The 22,811-nt window shown below is 49.0% G+C and overlaps 2 protein-coding genes across 4 annotated transcripts in view; one reads left to right on the top strand and one right to left on the bottom strand.

The window, feature by feature from the left end:
* The window catches only part of ATP6V1E2 (ATPase H+ transporting V1 subunit E2), a 21,490-nt gene extending 15,747 nt beyond the window's left edge, over positions 1-5,743 (bottom strand). Inside the window, exon 1 of the mRNA XM_058684222.1 lies at positions 4,098-5,743. The gene's annotated coding sequence lies outside the window, so the exon portion shown is untranslated. The remainder of the gene's footprint in view (positions 1-4,097) is intronic.
* A 1,244-nt stretch (positions 5,744-6,987) lies between these two features.
* RHOQ (ras homolog family member Q) overlaps positions 6,988-22,811 on the top strand; it is a 38,205-nt gene continuing 22,381 nt past the window's right edge. Inside the window, exons 1-2 of one of the 3 annotated variants that reach the window (XM_058684211.1) lie at positions 6,988-7,616; positions 8,175-8,233. In XM_058684211.1, coding sequence (XP_058540194.1) covers positions 7,475-7,616; positions 8,175-8,233 — 201 coding nt within the window. In that variant the 5' untranslated portion in view covers positions 6,988-7,474. The remainder of the gene's footprint in view (positions 7,617-8,174; positions 8,234-22,811) is intronic. The other 2 variants (XM_058684210.1, XM_058684209.1) reach the window with 2 other exon arrangements.

The following is a 22,811-nucleotide window of genomic DNA, read 5'->3' as shown; positions in this document are numbered from 1 at the left end:
ACAAGGAAGCTCAAAGGATCATGGTAGCTCACAGGATTGCGGAAGGGCCAGAGAAGCTGTTTAATACTGTCTTTTTTTTTTTTTTTTGAGACAGAGAAAGAGCATGAGCAGGGAGACAGGCAGAGAGGGAGAGAGAATCTTAAGAAGCCTCCATGCTCAGCACAGAGCCCAACACAGGGCTCAATTCCACAACCCAGAGATGACGACCTGAGCTGAAATCAAGAGTTGAAAGCTCAACCAACGAAGCCACCCAGCCACCCCTCAAGATTGTCTTAATAGGAACTATGCCCAACACGTGCCTCAGACACTGTTCTGATGAGAAAACCACTTCTGGTACCATTGCTGCCACCAAATTCTAGGCAATCAGTGTGCACAACTGTCACTTCTGCACCAGGAATTCAATTATACCACAACCACCACCGCTACTGCCTACCCGGAGGTGCTACTTCCTGTGTCAGGAACTAAATTGTGTCCCCACCGCTAAAGCTGCAACCTCCACACAGAGTGTGCCCTGTGTTTAACTCTAGTTGCACTCGCTCTTGAGTCTGGCGAGGAAAGCAAGAGTCTGTGATTTTCAGCTTCTATAAGGAATGAGCTTTTCTTCCCACCAAGACACATGAAGTGGATGATTCCCCCAATTCAAAATGTGGTTGTGATGTTCAGCCAAAACATCCACCATGGAGGAACTATTAGCGAATCTTGGATGGCTTCCTGGCACTCAGTACTGGAGCATGGAATAAAATCACTCATTTTGTTTCTGGAAAAGGGATCCGCGATCCAGTCTCTTTTGGAGCTTATGAGAGGGGGCCACTGCCAGATCATGTGTGTATTCCATACAAGCAACCTCTAGAGAAGTGGCCTTTTGTACAGTTCAGCAACTGGTAGTAACACTGTCAGTTCTAATGACCAGTCTCCTGACCTCAGGTTGCAGAAGAAGACAGGAATGAAGATGGCAAAATATTATTAATGGTTCTTGAGCCAAAATTCTCAGAGGCTGGGGCATACTTCTGAGTTTCTGGTATGTAATGAACTGGGAAAAAAAAAGGATCTAGATACATTCTAGAACCATAACAAGAAGTGAGCCAATCCTATTGGATTTATTTATTGTTCTGATCATTAAGGACCATTGACCAAATGGCGCAATGTTTAAGCCATTACTAACACCTTAGCTCAAAACAAAAACAAAAACAAAAACAAAAAACAAAAAACGAAAAAACTGTGCAGGGTACATTATATCTGAGCCCTAAGAAAAAAGGGTGCTGACAGGAGATTTTAGCGATGGTAAGGAAAAGAGGATTGGGTATGGCAGATGGGATGGTGCTATAAAGTGGGCCACGTGGAGTCTGGGAAGCAGGGGAGCCCTGGGGAGAGAAGAGGCTGCGATCTGAAGATACTGGGCATCAATGGAGGAAAGAAGAACAACAGAAGATAAGAGTGGCCTGGGTAAAAGGAAGATAACCATTCTACCTCCTTGCCAATAATTCTAAGAAAGAGGTTCAGAGGGTGGAGAAGAGTACCTACTATAAGCCAAGAATTAGGGATTCAGAGTGAGCATATAGATTCATGCATTGACAAACCAACTGACTGAAATTTGGAACAAATCACAGATCTGACTTGGACCTTCTCGCTTCCCTCTTATCTTGAATTGTGCTTCTCCTAAAGTTCTTTATGTCTAGCGTAGCTTGGAGAGACCGAGGAACTTTGGTGTGCAATAATCCTTTTTTTTTTTTTTTAACTTTTATTTATTTTTGAGACACAGAGAGACAGAGCATGAACGGGGGAGGGTCAGAGAGAGGGAGACACAGAATCTGAAACAGGCTCCAGGCTCTGAGCTGTCAGCACAGAGCCCGATGTGGGGCTCAAACTCACGGACCGAGAAATCATGACCTGAGCCGAAGTCGGCCGCTTAACCGACTAAGCCACCCAGGCGCCCCAGGTGTGCAATAATCCTGATGGAATGGAATTGCTGGTTGCCTCCCCAGTGCACACTCCCTCCATGGGCCTCGGGTGGGGCCTGATAGGCCAGATCAGGGTAGTCCCAACCCTTTGTCACAGCAATGGTTTCAGGGATGGGCAGTAGCCCAGGTGTAAGGTAACAACCATCTGATATCCTGCTGGCCACCGTGCTGTCAGGGATGAACTAAGCTGATCTGCTCAGAGGAAATCCAAGAGTCATTTGTGTGATGAGTGAGTCAAGAGAAGCTCTCTCTCCTGGGCAGTGTGGTGTAATGCCTGGACCTGGTACAGCCACTTATCCTTCAGGAAGGAAGCCAACCTAAGTAGGAAATTGACCCAAAGAGAAGAGAAAACCTGAGAGAAGTGTAGAAAAAAATAGAGCCAGAGTTGTGACCAAGCCATGCCTGAAGCTCAAGCAACTTCTGAATGTTTTGACTAAGGAAGCCCCTATACTTCCTTTGCTAGTGAAGCCAATTGGGTTGACTTTTCTATTTCCTGCAACCAAAAGCATCCTAGCCATGATACCAAATGATCTATTGGAATCCATTTTTCCATTTCTTGGGTAGATGTGAGGGGACACAAACAAAATGACCAAAAAAATGAATATATTTTAAAGCCTTACTGTCCTTCTGGGGTTCTACTCTCAGCTTGGTTTAGGCAGGTGGTCACATTGTTAGGAAGAGGAGATGGGAAAGGTTTGAAAAGTGAGCAAGAAGCCCAAAGAAAGGGTAGAGAAAAATAAAAACAGGAGATTATAAAGTAAAAGAGAGGCAGAACGTCAATGGAAACAACACAGAAGCCTCAGAATTATCCTACTCTTCTGGATGCTGTGTTAACCAAGCCCAGTGGATTCTGTCATCTACATATCCCCAGTCCCCACGGCCTCCTCTTTATTTTCACAGTGATGCTTGGTTCAGACCTTCATGATCTCTCTCCTTCTCATGGTCTCTGCCTTTGCTCTCATCCCCTCCAAATTTATTTTCTACACCACCGCCAGAGTGATCTTCTCAGAAGAGAGCTCTAAACATTTTCCTACTGAAAAATTTTTGATGCCTCCCTCATGTGGAACATGGGAAAGAGCTGAGCTTTGAAGACAGATCATTTTGAAATCCATCTCTGCCACTTACCAGCTGTGTGACTTTGGGCAAATTTCTTCATTTCTCTACACATCACCTACTTCAACAACAGGCAGGATTCCTTTGATTACCAGTGACAGAAAACGACCCCATACTCATTAGATAAAAGGGGAGGAGGAACTCATTAACTCAAGTGACCAACTGAAGAAAAATAGTACAACAGGGTCTCAGGGATAACGAGAAGCAGAATTCACAAATAGCCTGTACTGTCTCTGCCTTTCTGGGGAGGGGATGGTGGTAAGGGAGGGTTTATATTTCCATTTTTGTTTCTCTCTGCATTTTAGCTTTATTTTCTTGGATTGGATATTTTGTGAATGGCTGGAATGTGAAACATGAATGGCCAACAGCTTCCAGGCTCACATCTTCTAGTTTAGCTCATAGAACAAGGGAGACTCCTATTTTGAATCCCAAATTCAAGCTTTTCAGGAATGGCTCTGACTGTCCTATGTTGGATCAGGCACCCACCCAGGGCTAATCAACCAGGGGCAGGGGCAGGGGCAGGATGTGTAAGAAGATGGCAGCTTCTATTTAAACCACATGATCACAGAGAATAAACCAGAAAGAACATTTAGCAGAAGCAAATGGTGCTGTTCTGGAAAGACAACCCAGTAGATACTCTTCACAAATTTTATCTCGTGTGCTCATGTAAATGAGTACCAAGTACCCGGATAGCACCTGAGCACAGTGCACAGCTCTGCAAATTCTCAATTAATTAAGTTCCCGATTTAATACAAACCAGTTCCCCTGCACCACTAATCCTGTACCCTGTTCACCCTAGATGGCTCACCAAGCCCAAAAAGTTGTGTACTGTTTCTTCCTATCCTGGTGCAGGGCTGTATTTCCCAGACTTTCTCAACTTACTCCTATTAGCCCCTTAAACCCAAGCCAGTGACACCCTTCTTCGAATCATTCCTCAGCACACCCAGACCCAACAGCCTTCTCTGCACTTCAAGAAGCCTCTTCTTAGCCTCCAGCACAGCACTGACCACATCACACGGTAATTACCTGTTTGCTCATCTGTTTGTTTTCCTCCTCTCTCTCCAGAGATTGTGGCTTTCCAGCTCTTCGTCCCGCGTCCAGGAATAAAGCCTGGCATCTAGTAGACCTCAGTAAATGCTTGTTAAATGAAATACAGGATGAATCAATGCAGAGGAGGAAGTAGAGGGAAACGAGGAGAAGGCTAAGTAGAGATTTCATTGTTCACACACAGACCTGTGTGTTTCGACATTAGCAGTTTCAAAGGGAGAATAGCCAGCAGAGTCTGCAGATGCTTAGAAACAAAGTTGCTTCCTGTCCCTGCAATCCCTGAAATGTGAAAGCTGGCTTTTGTTGTTGTTGTTGTTGTTGTTGTTGTTGTTGTTGTTTTTACCACTGTATTATCTTCTTTGCTTGTTGGAAAGTAAGCTTTCTGTTGACATCTATTTGGTCCTGCTGGCTAACCCATCAGTTCGTCCACATGCTGACCTGGGGCATCCAGGATAATGCCCCCACCCGTCCACATACGCACTGGTGGAATCAGACCAGAACTCTAAGTATTCCTGGCAGTCAGTCTGGGTTCTTCTATGGGCCAAACGGATGAGGTCACCATTGCCAATGAAGTCACCACTGCATGATTCATCCAACATCAGCTCCCTATTTGGGGTGCTCTGACATTCCCAGAGCTTCTCCCAGAGCATCCAGAACCTGGGTTCCTGCTATCCTTCAAGGTTCCGGAGCTCATCCTCGTTTCTTGGATCCTTAGTGAATATCTGCCCCCTCTGAGAAGTATTATAAGAACCGAGAGGCTGGAGTCCTGAATGGGGGAAGCCTCAGGGAAGCCTTTATCCTCCAGTCCCAGGACAGACCTCGTCATCCCTCATAAAGGCCTTCCCGTTGTCTCCAGCAACTGCTTCTCTCCTTGTCCCAAAGTTTTAACCAGGATCTCTCCAGACACATTCTGAAAGGCTCCAGAGTTCTCAAGGGTGAGACCTGATTCCACAGATGAGTTCACATTTATAGATGAGAAAGCTGAGGCTGGGAGAAGAGAAGTCACATGTTCATGGTAACTCCACTAACAAGTATCAGAGCTGCGACCAAATGCACTCTCCCTGCTGGAGGTACTCTGGTAGCTTCTTAACCTCTTCTGATAGACCTTCCTTTTAGAACATTAGTTTCTACAAATGCTGCCTGAAGAAATGGTCCTGTAGGCAAAGGGGGCAAATCCTCCTTTCTTCCCCTCTCACAGGAAGTGGCAGACACTGGCCTTGAACCAAGACCTGATTTCAAGGCCCTGTCCTGCCTTCCTTAACCTGTCATTCAGAATACAAAAGCTATCTTCCAGATTCACTGCATAATCTAAAGTAGTGGGGCAATGCCAACACCCACACTTAGACCCAAATGTGGAGGGGTCTGGTGAGATGTTCAGTGTGACTCCACAAAGACCTTCCAATAATCCAGGAAGTCTTTCTGGGACAGTGGAAATCAGATTTGGGGTTTGAGAGTTGAGTCCTGGGAAGTGAGGCATGGGGACATTCTCCAAAGTACGCTCCAGGTCTTTGAACGCTGGAATTAGCTGGAAGACTTTGGGATAACCACTTTGCCTCTCTAGGTCTGTTTGCTCATCTACAACCTCAAGAGAGCTAAGGGAGATGGTCCAGTTGACCTCTGCACAGCTTTTCTTTTTTTTTTTTTTTTTTTTTTTTTCAACGTTTTTTATTTATTTTTGGGACAGAGAGAGACAGAGCATGAACGGGGGAGGGGCAGAGAGAGAGGGAGACACAGAATCGGAAACAGGCTCCAGGCTCCGAGCCTCAGCCCAGAGCCTGACGCGGGGCTCGAACTCACGGACCGCGAGATCGTGACCTGGCTGAAGTCGGACGCTTAACCGACTGCGCCACCCAGGCGCCCCTGCACAGCTTTTCAACATAGCGTTTTCCAATCTTGTGAATCAATGAAAGAAAGTCATTTCTCACATTCAGCAGGGGATGGGAGGTTGTGGTTCCCTGGCACTCTCCCCTGCCCTCTCCTCCAGTGCCTAATGGTCAAAGCAGCACTGTAGGTCAGTGAACAGGACCCGGACAGACAGTATTTCCAAGCTCTGCCCAGGCAGGGGTCAGAGGTTACCCCCTGGATCACAGGCCAAGTCTTAGAGCAAGGTTATCCTCAGGGATCACAATCCACCACTTCGAAGGACACTCGGGACTGCAAGGCGACCTCAGAGAATGCTGCCTCCAGAGGACGCAGGGGTACATTTGCCGCATCCAGACCCCATAGGGTCTCCTTTTTCTGGCTGTTGGAGGGTTGCTTCAGAGGTTCAAGATGTTGTGACTCCTTTAGGCACCAGTTTCAAAGTAAATGATTCAAGCTCATGCTGTGAACAGCCTGCGTTGTTACTGGGGCGGGGGGGCGGGGGGGTGTGCCAAGCAATAAGCCAGCTGTGGTGGTCCACCACAACCCCTCCCCCACCACCTCGCGCGCCTTAAAAAAAATTTTTTTTTAAACCTCTTGGCCTTTCTTCCTTCCCCATTTCTAGTTCTGTTGTGCACTTAGAGGCCGATAGGATGGATCCTACCTTCCGGATGGGGTTTAAATATACATGTATAATTTTGCATGACTATTGCGTCATCGTTGAAGTCGTCGTGGTTCCCCAAGAGGCCTCCTAGGCTTCTTCAAGCACCGGGCCTTTGGACGCTTCCGGGCGCTGCGGGCACTTGCGCGAGGAGCCCTCGGCTCCTCCCGAGCGCTTCCTTCTCGGCCTCCTCCCCCAGCCTCACCTTCCCCCCACCCCCTCGCCACCGCACTCCGCCCCAGCTCCGGGGCTCCTCCCCCTCACCCCTTCCCCAGCCCTCGCGGGGAGTCAAGCTAGGGTGAGCGGGCAGGGCTGAGCGGCGGTCGCGGGCGGGGCCCCGGGCGCGGGGCGCGGAGCCGGCGGGCGGGGGCGCGGGGCTGGCGGCCGGCTCTCGGGGAGGCGCCTGGGCCCGCCCTCCTCCGGGGCCCAGCTGGGAGGGGGCCCGGACCCGCGCGGGGCGGGGAGAGCCGCCTGGCCCCTCCCCTCCACTGCCCTCCCCAAAGTTGCCGTCTCCCCTGGGGCCGGCCAGTCTTATGATCCAGCGGATCCTCCTGGGGAGGCCGGGCCGGGGAGAGGGCGCCGAGCGGCGGGGGCAGCGGGCGGGCGCGGCGACCGGGGCCCGGGCGGGGATCCGGGCAGCGACCGAGGCGGCGGCAGAGCCCCGTGCCCGCCGCCCCCTCCCCTCGGGCGGGGGGAGCCGCTGCATGGGGCCGGGGGGGCGGCCCTGCTGCGCGGAGCGGCGGCGGAGGCGGACCCCCCAGGCGGGCTGGGGCTGAGCCCGGGGCCGGGGCGGGGGCTCCGGGGGGACCATGCCCGGAGGCCGGCCGGCCGCAGCATGGCTCACGGGCCCGGCGCGCTGATGCTCAAGTGCGTGGTGGTCGGCGACGGGGCGGTGGGCAAGACGTGCCTACTCATGAGCTATGCCAACGACGCCTTCCCGGAGGAGTACGTGCCCACCGTCTTCGACCACTACGCAGGTAAGCCTCGGAACTGCTGACTAAGGGGCCGCTCCCCGGGCCGGGAACTTTGGAGCAACTTTGGCGGAGCCCCCTCGCCGCCTCCCCCGAGCGCACTCCCCACCCCTCCCCCGCCTTGCCCTCTACCGGGCGCCCAGCCCCACCCCCAGACCTCCCCTCCGGCGCTCCCAGTCGCCGGCTCGGTAGACCCCTCTTCTACTCCTCCCCACCCCCGGCCCAGTCCCAGCTCACCGCACTTCCCAACCCCCGGACGCCGTGGGCCGACCTCCATGACCTTCCCACAGCCTCCTCCCTACTGCCCCAAACCCCCGGGGGAAGTACTTAGGGCACCGGGCGAGACGTGGCTACGGGACTTGGGAGAAGAGAGTGGGCAGCGGGGATCACATCACACGCCGGCCTCACACCACTTAACAGGGCACAAGGGAAAAGGGGTGACATCTCCCCGAGAGCGCCGCATGCCTCCGGCTGGGTTGAGATAAGAGTCCAGGTGGGGAGCGAGGTTGCCCCAGACCCTAGATAATTGAACTTCTCTCCCCGCCCCCATTTCTGCCCTTGCAGTCAGCGTCACCGTAGGGGGCAAGCAGTACCTCCTGGGACTCTATGACACGGCGGGACAGGTGAGTGTCTTGGCCCCTGGCCGACATCCCCTTGCCTTTCCTCAATTCAGGGTGGCTGCAAATGGCCTTTGGAAACTGAGGTGTCGAAGAGGGAGGGTGTGTCTGCGAGGGGCCCCTCTGGATCAAATCTTTATTTCTTTTTTCAAGTCAGCAAATTAGGAAAAGGAGAAACACAGGCAAGCACACACAACGCAACAACAAACCTAGCCCAGCCCACCCCATGTGAACCCCTGTGCTATGAAAGTTTTTGCCTGTGTGTGCTTTCTGCATGGTGCCTGGTGTGTGGGTCCCAACTCCTGTTGCAAAGTGGCAGCGGCCAATCATGAAGCGCCCTTATTTTTAGTTGCAGATGACCAGGTCTCCCCCTCACAGCCTCTGTCTGGTCCCTCATTGGAGAGTGGTCTGCCTGCCCGAGGAACCTGATTGGTGCGAAATGGCATCATCTAATATGATGGGAAGGCATTTGGTCCTGGTTATGTTTATTACAACATCATTGCACTCTGGGACTCGAGTCCCTGCAAACGTAATTTGTGGTGTTACCAGAGGACCATAGGGAAAAAAAGAAAAGAAACAACAACCATTCAGCCACTCCCTGGGGTAAGGAGGAAGAGGAAGGGTTAGGAGTTCAGTATGAATCTTGGAGGAAGAGCTTTTTTTTTCTTCCTTAGGAAGGCCAGGTGACTTTGTCTGGGTTTTCTTTGGGAGAGATTATTGTGCAGAAAGAAAATGCACACTCCTCCTGGCAGCCTCTGACCATTAGCAAATCAGAGGTGGCTCCTAAAGGATTAAAGTCTCCTCCCTGTCTCTGTCCCAGCCACCCTCTTCCCAGACCCACTTTTGCTGTGGGGCTGGGATGATTGTGTGTAATGAAGTTTTGTAGAATCCAGCCCTGTGATTAGACATGAAGCCTTGGGCAGAAATTTCCACGTGTCATCCAGACTTGAGTCGTTGAGGCCATGTGAACAGCTGAGGGGCTTAGAGAGTGCTTTGGAGGATGTCTGGTAGTACAGTTTCCTTTTCTATAAAATGTTAGAAAAAATTCCTGTTCATGTAATATATGCCAGATGCTTAGCACTGAGTCTGGCACACACAGGTGCTCAATAAAGGGGAGCTATTCTTTATAGCTTTTCTAGATTCGGATTTCAGAATTGTGGTACCAGGTTAGAGTCTGAAAAAATGTTTTATTGAGAGTGTTTTGATGTGGCTTCTGGTTTCCAAACCGTTAAGTTAGAGGAGCATCCGAGGATAGAGAAACTGTTGGCAGTGCAAGGTGCCAGAGGCTGTCCCCTTTCACCAGACCGTCCTAAGTCAGTACAACCAGTTCTTAGCTTTCCAGGGCCCCTTTTGGATGCCTGCCTTATTGTATTGTAGCTGTTACTTATTCTGTCAGAACGTATGGAGGGCAAGAGGCAGAACTCTGTCAGTTAAGTAAGACCAACTTTTGAGCAACAGAGTAGATAAATAACAGGTTGAAATTACTGGTTGAAAGGAGAGAGGTTTTTAAACATCGTCTCTAATTTTAACTTCTCTCACTAGCACCTCTTCCCTTTTCTCATTTAACTTGTCACCATGACCATTTGTTTGACCACAAGCCCTGTTCAACAGGATGTATGTATGTCAGACCTGTTCTGTGCACCTTTAGACCCAACTAATATTTACTGAGTTCCTTCGACATATCAGGCATCGGACAGCCACATGCAAATATCTTTTTATTTTCTCCACAAAACAACCCCATGAGATAAGTGATATTCTATCTTTGCAGATGAGGAAACTGGGATTCCGAGAAGCTAGGTAGCTGACTTAAGGTTGCACAGCTACTGACGGGTATTGCTGGGATTAGGGCACGGGTCTGAATTTGCCCCAGTTTGAGGTGGTTATACACACAGGAAGCAAGAGGAGAGGCTGAGATGCTACCTGGGTTGATTGGATTCCTTGTGTGTCTATAGACACACCTGGAATCTTGATGGCCATTCTCTGAGTGGGGGTCATATGCAACCGCTACAGAGGAGAGAACCCAGATCCAAAGAATCACCTGAAGGTGGACCCACTCACAAAACCAGGGCTTCCCATAAGTCGTCGTGATTGCTGTTTGTATTGTATGTATGTTTGTATGTATGTTTGTATTGTATTGTATGTTTGTATTGTATCGTATGATACAATACCAAGTGGTGGGACCAAACTATTAGTAAGGTTCAGATGTTACTGTTTTTACCCAGCGGTCGGACACCTACTCTATCGGCCAAGATGCGTTTTAGGCCCCCTTGGTGTTTTTGCCAGTGTCTGAAACTTTTCCTTTTAGATCAAAGTTAGTGATAATTCATCTTTCAGCATTTAAGGGTTTATTACTAATAAGCAATCTTAGCAATGTAATTATCAATGAGATTAAGTGAGGATTGCCCATTGTCTACCTTAGCACTGTGCTAAGCACCTGGGGACTACAAAAGAATAAGTTTAAGATAGGGCTCTGCCATGGCTGATGATAGGATAAGTAGAAGTGTCTGAACCAGATGTCTGTTCATGTGTGTTACATAGGAGATTCCTGTGTTGTCATTAAGATGTGATGCCTCTATGAAGCCATGTTTACAATAAGTAAACACATAGACATGCATACACACGTATACATCCGCGTTTAAGCCTTACGGACAGCAGAGGAAAGCCCACGGGCTTTCGAACCAAAGAGACCTGGGCTCAGATCTCCATCTTACTGTACTAGTCGTGCGATTCTAGCTGTATTTAACCTTTGTGATGTAGTAAAATATGTGTACAATTAGAATCTATGCTGCAGTGCTGTAAACTGGCTTAAACTGTTCAGTGTATGTGAAAACAGCTGACACTGTTCTTCCCTCATAGTAGATGAGTATAAATATTACAAGAAATTATTGTACTACACCCTGGTCAGTTTTGTTGGGGCAAAGGGGGGTCACAGGTGGAAGAGGATAGTGTATTGTGTTTGGAGTTGACGATAGAAATTCCACTAGATTCCAGATCCTAGAACCTTTTCACTGGAGGTGTGGAGCCAGCTTTGTACTTCCTGATTCCCACAGTCCCCATCACTGGACCCATGGACGCAGTCCAGTGTTCCCTGCTCTAAATGCCCTGTTGTATCAGATGGTTTCCTTTCTTTCTCAGAGCCTGCATCCCCAGTAATGTAAGAGAAACTTTGAAAAACTAAGAGTTCAGTACACACTTCGAGAGACAAGTGGGGTATGTAGGTTTCAGTTGATTCTACTTTGGGAGGTAAGAAGCGTTGAGGAGGAAGTGCACGGGACTGGAAAGCGCCGCTTTCTCTCCAAAATGCTCGCCCAGAATGTTCACTCGCTGTATTTGAATAACAGCAATAAGGGCCTCCCTTAGGTTGGAACTTAAAGTTTATGTGCTTATTCTTGGTCTCCTCTTTGACCCCAGTCAAGTTCAAAGCCATAGGCAACATTCACCCAGTTTACATACTAGGGAACAGAAGAGATGACCATGGTAGATGACCTTTTGCCTTCCGGAGGAGTCTGCTTCCCCCTTGCCCTCTACCACTATTGGTCGAGAGTGGAGGTGGGGAGGGGGGGGTGGGGGGGTGGAGCGTAGGTTGGAGGAGAGAATGAATGAGTAGGAATGTGAGTGTTTTGGGCAGCTTTAGTCCCTATCATGGGCTCTGCCTGGGCACATCCCTCAATGTCCCCCACACCAGAGGGGAAGCCCCCTCTCTTGGCCAAGCCCCCGGGTGGCCCAGGAGCATCCCTGACGCTTTGACTGCCCAGCGTTTTGAAGTGGAAGTTGAGGGCAGTGGTGCCTTCCTCCTCGCTGGGGCCTTGTAGAGGGGTCTGGCTTCCGGCCTGGGAGTCTCTGCAGCTTCTCCTTTCTTGCCCAGCTTTCAGGACTTCAGGGTAGGCTCTGCAGCAGCCCTCTTGTCCACTCAGGGTGGAACTGGAGAGGCAGTATTTTCCCTCCTGCCCCTGTACTGTTTGGAGCACAGGGGAGGTGGCAAGAGCTCTCACTCTCTGTGCAGATGAGCTGGTGGGGAGCTGCCTGGCAAGCTGCTCTTGAGCTGTGGGCTCCTGGCTGATCTCTTAATCCTTGGCAGGAAGGCAGAACTTGATACCCTAAAGAGGGAAGGACTGGCGCCCAGTTTATCCCAGGTCTCGGAATACCCACACTCAGGAGGGTGTGTGTTGGGGGTGCTTTTGGGTTCCCTAAAGTTCCAGATTTAGCCACTGCCTCAGTATGTGGAAGTCCATATGCATGCTTTTGGGTGTGCTGTTGCTATGTCTGTTCACTCAAACACACACAGGTTCAAGGATGCATACACGAGAGCCATAAATACCCTTAACTTAGGTGTCCCTGGGGTTGGCTTTTCAGTGACAAGTGAGATCTGTTTCTTACTTGATGTAGCCCAGCAGCTGTGGCTGACCTCCAAGCCCTCTGGGTAACCAGGGAAGTACTTTCCCTCCAGAAGGGAATCTCCAGGGGAGGCAGCCTCGGAATGCCCTGACTTCTGTGTGTTTCATGGGGCAGCACCTAAGAGCCTAATATAATGGGAAGGGGCCACGGGGCGGGGTTGGGGGGGGGGCGTGTTGCCACCTCAGGCTCCTCCTGCCTTCAGGCAGGCATCCTCACAGTACCTGCGGACGTACACTTTTGCCCGATGAGGAAATTGAGAGTGAGTAGGCGAATGGAAACTGGACAGAGATGTAATTAGGAGAAAGGTTTTCCTTACCTTGGAGGGGGCCTGTGGGGAGCATCAGGAGGGCTCGGGAAACACCCGCCTGCATTCTGCAGGTTCCGGGTGTCAGCAGCCCCTCACTGCGTCCCTGAAGGGCCTGGGGAGCAGAGTCTGGGAGAAGCCGCGGAGTTCCTCCCCAGCCCAGCTTCAACAGGTGAGCTGCTGGCACTAAATATCCCGATTTCCCTTAGTAACCTACTGTAGATTTGTCGTCTGTGTGTTTTTCCTAACCTTTTTAGAAGCTATTTATATCTGCAGCCTGCACCACATTACACTGAATGCTGGTTTCCTCCTCTGCATTGGGAAGGTGGATGGCCTCTCTTGGCTCCAAAACCTCTGCAGTGACTGCATGTCCTGTGCTCCCTTTCTTCTCACTGTGATGTGGGTTTGGGATATGTTAGCTCCGACCGTGGTCCCGCAAGCAGGAGCCTCAGGGCAGGGCAGTCTGCATCCGTTCTGAATGGTTTGTCTGTGTGCAGGTGGGCCCTGTCCCCTTCCTGGCCATCTGATCTGGCTGGCTCCTCCACTTCTCTCATGGTTTTCTTGAGGCTTACTGCCATTTACGCTCTGGGAACCAAAGCATCCCAGCAGGTGTAGCAGAAGTGGGTGTCATAGGTGTGTTCAGATCCCATCTTCGCGGCTCCTTGTGCAGCCTCAAGGGGCCTGAGCATATGTTGTCATTTCTGTGCGTGTCAGGATACGAAAAAGGTAGGAAGCACTGTTTTACAGCTCATGGGTCAGGGGCCTTAGGGCAAACTGGGTGTTTGCGGTTTTGTTGTGGAATTTGGGGTTTCAGGAGAGGAGACCTAACGGCATTAAAATAGGACAAAACAAAGCAGCTTTCCACGGGGGTATCAGTTTCTAGCAGTGACACATATGTTGGCAGCCGCGGGCACTACTACCAAGAGGTCTCAGATACAGAATAGCAAACTGCAAGTTGGAGTGAAGGGAAGCAGTTACAAAGAAAGAAAACCGAGGACCACACAGGTCTTTAAAAGCTAAAGTTCTTGAGTCTCAGCTGGATTTCCTTTCCCTCAGAGGGGCTTGGTTTTGCCCTAATTTGGCAAGCCACGATCCAGGAGCCTCTTTCCTTGCCCTCAGCAGTTTGCTGTTCCTCTTTTACTTTCTGGCAGGCAGCTGCTTCGTACAAGGAAGCGAGGAAATGTGGGAGCGAGCGGGGGAGGCCCTCCGAGGAGGCTAGGTAGCCGTGGATGGTTCATGGGAGCTCTCCCGGGTTCCCTGAGTAGATCCCCTCTGGGGCCGGTTTCTGCTCTCTCTGAGCTCCCTGAGGACCTAGAGCCTTGTCCTTCTTTTTCTCCAGCACAGTTCCAGCACTTAGTCTGGTGCCTGGGGCATGGAAGGGGTACAACAAATACTTCTCAGATTGAGTCAATCCTTAATTTGGCTTCAACTCCTTTCTGCTAAAAGGTTAACCAAAGACTAAGGCGATAGCCCTTAGATGATAGCTTCAGGCACAACCGGTTTCTTGGAGAAAAGTTTTATTTAATACAGAAGTCTCCAAAGTTCAAAGGAGTTATAGCATGGAGGTATGCAGCAGGCATCAGTTATACCCCCACCTAGAGCCCGGGGGCTTTGTGGTCACCGGCGGGCCTGTCTCCCAATACTGTCTCTCAGTCTCAGGCCTTTGCAACTTCCCTGAGGCCTTTCACATCTAGAGCTTCTGAGGAGAAGGCAACTTGGCTGTGAAAGGGTGGGTTTTGGATTCTCCAGACCAAATCTGAATCCCAGCTCCTCTTCTCTGGTCCGCTGGCTCTTCCCTCCCTGCCCACTGGGGAGATAATGTCTGCTTCACAGGGTTGCTGTAAGGATTAGAGATGGTGTATGGGATCACCCTGGTCACTCTCAGCCACCATGGACTGAGTACCAGACCCCTGCTGGGAGTGACGGTCCAGACCAGCTTTGGGGGCTCCACACCGGTTCAGTTCGGTGGAGTTGGTGCAGTGCCTGCTCTGTGTTCTGCTCTTCTCTGGGGGAAGAAAGGAGGAGTCAGAACTCTGAAAGGTCTGCCTATGCAGCTGGGAAAGGTCATCCTGTGAAACTGAGTGTTGCACGGTCCCAGCTGAGAAGAGGTGACGGGGATAAACTCTGTGGAAGATGTAGGCTTGCAGGAGGAAGTGGGAGAGAGTAGAGTATTCTGCTGGTGACTTCCGTGGGCTCCCATGTTACTCTGCCAGGGCCCCTTCCAAGCAAGGGTCTTGACCTGTCGTAACCTCAGTTTTCCTCATCTGTAAAATGGGGACTATAGTTGCATCTCCTTGTGGAGTCATTGGATCAAATCTGAGCTTCCTGGCTCCTAGGCTCAAGGCGTTGGGGTAAGGCCAATAGGCAGCCCTGGGCTTGGGCTGTTCAACCTCAGTCACTTCACTCAAGGCCCTTCCACCCCACCGTGTGCAGAACACATAATCTCTTCTCTGTCCCATGAATGAAAACTTGGGGAGCCTTGGATTAAATGAGGTCATGCAGGCAGAGGGTCATGGGGAGCTCATATTCTGAGTGAGGAGGAAGAGCATGGGGAGCACAGGCGTGGGGGGATGTCCCAAATGTGTCTCTGTGGACCCCAGATCCCTGGTATCGGTGTCAGCTTGTAGAGCAGGGCTGATAACTAAATTATGGAGTTTTTCACTGGGTAACTGACAACTCAGTAATTAGAGAGATAATTAATCTGGTGCTGTGTTGCTTGTTGATTTTAATAGAAAGAACACCAGAGTAGGGGGAAGGGACTTTATTGTTGTCACTGTTTCTTTTCAAGTGACTGGTGGGAGTAGGGAACCAGCCGCCTCTCTCCCAATCAGCAGACTTGCCAGCCCCGCCCAGACTCAGGATAGAATTTGGGGTTTAATAACGACACACTCTTCACTGAGTGACATTTTTACAGAGCACAAAGCATGTTGCATTTGCATTTACCTCCCAGAGGCCTCTCACCTGCTCTGTGAGTTAAGGAAGTAAGCGGCGTGTGCCTCATTTTGCGGGTTCAGAGAGATGATGGCTTGTTCCAGGCCACAAAGCTGGTGACAGGCAACAGCAAGATTCCAGGGCAAGCTGTCCCACTCCAAGCCTTGGGTTCTTTACATTAAATTACCCATGCTAATCAGCATGATGGTGTGAAGTGTCTCTTTTACATTGCATATATTCTGTTGTTGAATGTTTCATGTGAAAAGTACATTCTGCGTGCAGTCGCTTTTCTATTTTTTCCAAAGTTTGTTTATTTATTTTGAGAGAGTGCGCGCCTGTGCTTCTGCACGGGGGAGGGGCAGAGAGTGGGAGAGGGAGAGGGAGAATCCCAAGCAGGCTCCACACAGTCAGCAAGGAGCTGGACGTAGGGCTTGAACTCATGAGCTATGGGATCCTGACCTGAAGTCAGATGCCTGACCCACTGAGCCACCCAGGTGCCCCTGGGGTGTGTTGCTTTTCTAGCTAGAAGAGCTGGTAAAATGTGTGGCTATAAGTGGAAGAGGAGGGTTGCCGCTAAAATGGCTCCTGTAAACACTGGATGTGTTTTGTTAATTTGTTCATTTACCTAGAAGGTTAGGGTGTTTTGTTAATTTGTTCATTTACCTACATTCTAGCTTAAAAAGAGCCCCCCCATCCCTCGGGGTCCCTGGATAGCTCTGCCGGTTTAGCGTCCAACCTCTGCTCAGGTCATGATATCACATTTCGGGAGTTCCAGTCCCGCATTGGGCTCTGTGCTGACAGCTCAGAGCCTGGAGCCTGCTTCGAATTCCGTGTCTCCCTCTCTCTCTCTCTGCCCTTCCCTCGCTCATGCTCTGTCTCTCTCTCCTTCAAAAATAAATAAAAACATTAAGAAATTTTTATTTTTTAAAAAAGAGCCTCCTCCTAGGTGGTACAGGTGAGGGTGTGAAAGGACCTTGGTGCTATTTGCATACGGATGTAGCCTCTGCCCCAGAAGTGGGGCTGGGAAAGTTCTCTGCTGACTTAAGTTGACTCTCCTCCGGGAGGATTCAGGACCCACCCCCCCACCTCTTCGTGTCCTGTTCTGCCTGCTAGCCTTGACTTGGCAGGAACTTGCTGTTTGTGGGCTGGACTGCTGGGCAGGGCAACTGTGACCTGCAAAGGTGCTTTTTCTGTCCCACAGGGGCTGCCCTAGGCCTTTCTTTTCTCCCTGTAGGTGGAAACTCTCCAACTGAAACAGTTTCAAATCTGTGTGTCCCACTTACAACTGAATATTCCCTGTTTACAACCTAAGACTGCCTCTCCCACCTGCTGCTCATTTTGCTCACCTTCCTGAGCTGTCCCCATTGACAGCACATCTGCCTGGACCCCCGGATCCTCCAGCGAGTGCTGCAGCCACTGTGGCTGTCAGGATGCAATGACAACATTCATGCAGTCAGTCAGCAAACTTTCCCCGAGTATCACATCTGGGCAGGGACCTGTGGTAAGGGCAGGGCTTACCGGAGAGGCCGAGCAGTTCAGCCAAGGGGTAGGGCCAACACTGCGTGATGGGAGGGGAACCGGTGCCCGTACATTGGGGGCCAGAGGGGGCCAGGTTCTATCCATAGGAGATGAACTGCTCCTAAGAGCTAAGCTCAGTAGGGGTTCTCCAGGTCAAATTATAGGTGGAGAAAGTGCTCAGATTGGATTCTTACATGTACTAGATGCTCAGCAAAAGTTTGAATTACTGCACTGGTTCTCAAATGTGCTCCTCGAACCAAAAGACGTCTCCTAGGAACGCGTTAGAAGTCCAGGTTCTTGGGCTCCAACCCAGGCCTCCCGAATCAGAAATTCAGGGACATCTCTGTTAAAACAGACCCTCCAGGTGATTCTGACATGGGCTGAAAAGTCAGAACCACTGAGTTAATGAGTATTTGTGTATTATCTCCTCATACCAAGTCACTCCCCTCCACCCTCCCCTTCCCTCCATCCTCCCGCACACTCCCCCTCACTCTGCTGCCCCCCACACTCCCCCTCACGCCACATATATACCACACACATACGCACACCACACACACACCAGACACGTGCACACACCCCCCACATATGTACACACATACTATACACATACACACTGCACACACATAACAGGTGCACACAGATACCACACACGTGCACCCCTACCTTATACCTTATACACTGTCCCTGGGGTGCAGGGAACATAATTTATTCACTTTTTAACCCCCCACCCCAGCAAACCCACCTCCATACACCCTGTTTCTAGTTCTTTACACATGGTTGGGACTCTCCATATTTGGAAGCTCCCTACTTAGCTCATCTGGTGGAGGTGGGACCAAGGGCACTATCAGGAGAAAATTGAAGCAGAACTTCCTAAGCTGCTCTTGGCTGCATTGATGTGCTTTCTGGCCCAGGGCTGTGCACATAGTAGACTCCATTGGTATTCTTTGATGAGGTCTAAGTGCCAAGGCATTCTTTTCTCCTCTATTTTAAGCAGCTAGACAGATTGGGGCCTGAGCCTTGCTCTGTTCACTGTGGCTGAGGTTAGCAGTCTGGGTGGTGACAGACCTGCCCCTGAGGACCATGCCAGTTTGGTTTGTGCTAAATTAGTTCCAGAGCAACAGATGAGCTATGACGTCCTTTTGTATCAAAACTCCCCAGGCAGGTCACCAGGAGCGGTTGGAGGAAGGGCTGTTACTCAAACATGCATCTTGGCAGTAATTACTCTGGCTGACCAAAGCTTTCTGTGCTAGTGTCCTCTTCCATTCTCCTGGCTGGCCCTTCTTTCCTTCCTTCCTTCCTTCCTTCCTTCCTTCCTTCCTTCCTTCCTTCCTTCCTTCCTTCCTTCCTTCTTTCCCTCCTTCCCCTCTCCCTCCCTCCCTCCCTCTCTTTTTTTCCAAACTTGTTCCAATATAGAAAAAAACATCCTCTGTCAAGTGGCATAATGATTGGGATTATAAATGTGTTGGCTCAAAGCATGCCCCCTCTAAGAGCTGCCAGTGAGAGAGAACATTTACTCCTGATTGTCTGGTTCAATTAAAATTCCATTTATCCCAGCTTACTTTTCAAAGGGCTGTCCTCCCCAGTGAGCTGGTTCGGGGCTCGCATTTATTACCTTAAGGTGTCTTTAGCAGGCTCTGGCTCTGGAAGGATGGAGAAGGGGCTAATGTGAGGGGGAACAGAGGAGAGAGGTGGCAGGATCCCTTCTTCCTTCAGAGTGGGGTGCAGGGGGGGCGCTTCAGGTCTTTGTCAAGCCTGCAGAAAGTGAGAGGGTCCTTCTGAGACTGAGGCATCCTGTGACCTCTTCCTCTGTGACTCCAGCCATCTTGCAGTTGAACCTCTTCTTTGAATTTCAACTGAGAAATTGTGTATCGGCCACAGTCTAGCATTTGGTCTTACTCATGAATAAACACTCAGCACCCAGATTGTAAGCCCCCAGAAGGGGGCTGCATGTGGTGCCTAGCATTTAGCACAAGGTTGGGGGATCCCATAGGAGCCAGGTGAGTGTGGGGATTTAGGGGAATCTGTCGGAAAGATTATTGTGGAAAGAACCTTTCTGATGAGTTGACGTCCCCTCCATGTTAGCTTTCTTATCAGCTTGTTTTAAAGGGGATTCTGATTTGTCTGGACATCATTGAAGGTCTTTAAAATCAGATTATAGGTGGTCATTTTAAAGCATCGCCCATTTAAGCATAATAGAACTCATTTCTTAACTCATAGTGTCCATTAGCAGAAAAGCTGCTGGGTCTATTTGGTTAAGATATTGACCAAGATGTGAACGGGTACTCTGGCAAGTGTGGATCTATAGGAGCCCTCGAGTGTGTTTTATGTCAGGCGTCCCTCCAGAGTGTTCTGTGGCACTCTGTTAAAGGCAGGGGGAGGGGGAGAGTGAGTGGACTGACTTGTTCAGCTCAGCCTCACTAGGAAAGGAGACACCAATGCTGCCTGCTCGCCTGTGGGGAGCTGTGACATCTTGCTGCCCCCACCTAACAGGGCAGTGTGGAAGCATCACAGTCTGGGCAAGCTGGTGTTGGGAAGAAAGTGATTCTTTAGAAATTCCTGGTGGACCAGACTGTTCAGTGTATGCATTTACTTCTCCTTCCTTTTTAAAAATTGGGATTCAGTTAACATTCAGGGTTTTATATATTTGCAAAGTCGTGCAATCATCACCACTATTTAATTCCAGAACATTCTCATCATCCCCCGAAGAAACCCTATACGCATTAGCAGATATTATCCGTTCTCCTCTCCCCTCAGCCCCTGGCAACCACTAATCTACTTTCTGTCTCTATGGATTTGCCTGTTCGAGACATTTCCTATAAATGGAATCCTACAATATTCGGCCTTTTGTGTCAGGCTTCTTTCACTCGATGTAATGTTTTCAAAGGTCATCCATGTTATAGAATGGATCAGTAGTTCATTCCTTTTTATGGCTGAATAATCTTTGTCTTTCTTTCCTTTCTATTCCTCTTTGTCAGTCTTTATTACCTGGATGCTGTCCAAGGCTCTGGGAACCAGCTTTTGGGTTCTGAGGCAGAAAGTAAAGGTCTACCGCCTGTGTGCTCCTGGTACTGTTTTCACCCCTGCCTCATGGAGTGGTGGGGCTGGTCTCCCCTCTCCCCTTCCAGTGTTCTGGTTCTGTCAGTACTTCTGATCATTGTCTCCTGCCCACTCCCCACCTTTATGTCTTTACTCACCAGATATCAGAGTACCTGTTAAATACAGGTGAGGTGCAGAATAAAGACCCATTAGATAGGAATTTAGAGTCAAGTGGGAAGAGAAGATGTATACAGATGACCAAAATGCGAGTAGAAATGGGATGTGCCATGAGAAGGTGGAAATGGCAAAGCATGAGGGCTGACATCAATTGTCTTTTTGGTTGGCCACTTGCCCAGAGCCTCACAGATAAGCGGGGCCGTTGAGATTCAGAAACACGATCCAGGTACTCATGGATCATTGGGTCCATGGGTCCAATTTGTGTTAACTCATAAGAGATCCAGATATAAATGAGGTTGCCAAAGGATTAATTTACCATGTGGTTTCGGTGGTAACATAGACGTAAGACATAAACCAAAAGCTCACAAAAAGAAGAAAAGCATACCGAAGTCCCCCCCCACCCCCCACCCCTTATCCGTGGTTTTGCTTTCCACAGCTTTGGTTACCCGTGGTCTGGAAACTGTGGTCTGGAAACATCCTCCTTCTGACATATTGTCAGAAGGTCAGTAGTAGCCTCACAATGCCTACGTCTTTCACCTAACTCTGTCTCGTCAGGTAGGCATTTTATCATCTCATATCATCACAAGAAGGGGAAGGATAGTACACTAAGATATTCTGAGGGAGGGAGAGACCACTTCACATAAATGTCATTATAGTATATCGTTTTATTTTATTTCATCGTGAATCTCTCACTGTACCTTATTTATGACCTAAACTGTATCATAGGTATGTGTGTACAGGTCTAGTACAGGGTTCAGTACTATCTGCAGTTTCAGGCATCCCCTGGGAGTCTTGGGATGTATCCCCATGGATAAATGGGGACTGCTATAGCCAGTGAACATCCAATACGCAGAGATATGCAAATAAAAACTAGTAAGCAAAGATACGCAAATACAGACTTTTGATTTTACCTATCAAATTGGACAAGTTGGAAACTTCGATACCCAGGAGTCAGAGAAGCTGATGCTCTGTGCACCGTTGTTGAGAGTAAAACTGGACCCAAATTGTTTGGGGGTTAATTTGGCAAAGACCATGTCAGTGACCCATTCCTATGAATTTACGCCAAGGAAGCATTCAGAGTACACAGAGATTTACATGAAACTATATATTTCACAGCGATTTTTATTATAGTGATAAATTATAAATGCATCAATGCGGAGTAAAAAGGGATTTGTTAAATGACAGCATGATGTGTATTAGAATAATCACAGCCATTAAAGACGGCTTTCAACAAATATTTAAAGATACGTGAAAAGGCTAATGGTGTGTTAAGTGTGAAAAGCAGGAATCAAAACTATATATAGCATGATTACAACTTTGAAAAATATGCATATATGTAATATGTGAAGAAAAAATTGGAACAAAATTGTCAAAATGTTAGTGTTTGGCTCTACATGGTGATATTGAATGTTTTTAGAAATTTACTTCTTTGTACTGTATGCTAGTTTTCTCCAGTTTTTTAAAAAGTCATTTCATTTTTATTAAGATTGTATAAGCACACAGTTTAAAGACCCAACAATTCTGTGAGATCTTATGGAGAAACAAAAGATCCCTCTCCACTTCCCTTACAGAAAAGCCATTTCTTACTCCAATTTAACTCTTAGCTGTTGGGGCGCTTGGGTGGCTCAGTAAGTTAAGCGTCCAACTTCAGCTCAGGTCATGATCTCGCAGTTTGTGAGTTCAAGCCCCGCGTTGGGCTCTGTGCTGACAGCTAAGAACCTGGAGCCTGCTTCGGATCCTGTGTCTTCTTCTCTCTCTGCCCCTCTCCTGCTCACACTCTGTCTCTCTCTCTCTCTTTCTCTCTCTCTCTCTCTCTCTCTCAAAAATAAAAAAAACATTAACTCTTGGGTGTTTATTTTGGTAAAAAAAAATACCCTCTTTTGACTTCACAACATGAATGATAAGGCTTTAGCTCTTTCACACATGCCTTCCACCTGCCATCCACCCTTTCACAGTAGCTAGAGTGTAATTTGTGTTTGATCACTAATCAGTATTTGTATTTTTATCGCTGTGTTGTCTTAGCTGAGCCATGTAGTGTACTATAATTATTCTTCCCTTCTGTACCACTTTTTGTTCCCTGGAATTAATAATTGTCTTGCTTCTTCCCTTGCTCTTTTCACTGCATGTTTCCCTGCTTCACTCCAAACTTGCCTTTCCATGCAATCAAGCATATCATATATTCTATCAGTTTCTTCTTGGAGACATCCTTTGTGAGACTTCTGA

The sequence above is a fragment of the Neofelis nebulosa genome, chromosome 9 (genome assembly GCF_028018385.1).
Source record: "Neofelis nebulosa isolate mNeoNeb1 chromosome 9, mNeoNeb1.pri, whole genome shotgun sequence".
Taxonomy (NCBI): domain Eukaryota; kingdom Metazoa; phylum Chordata; class Mammalia; order Carnivora; family Felidae; genus Neofelis; species Neofelis nebulosa.
Note: the sequence above shows the minus strand (reverse complement) of the source record. Positions and strands in the feature narration are given on the sequence as shown.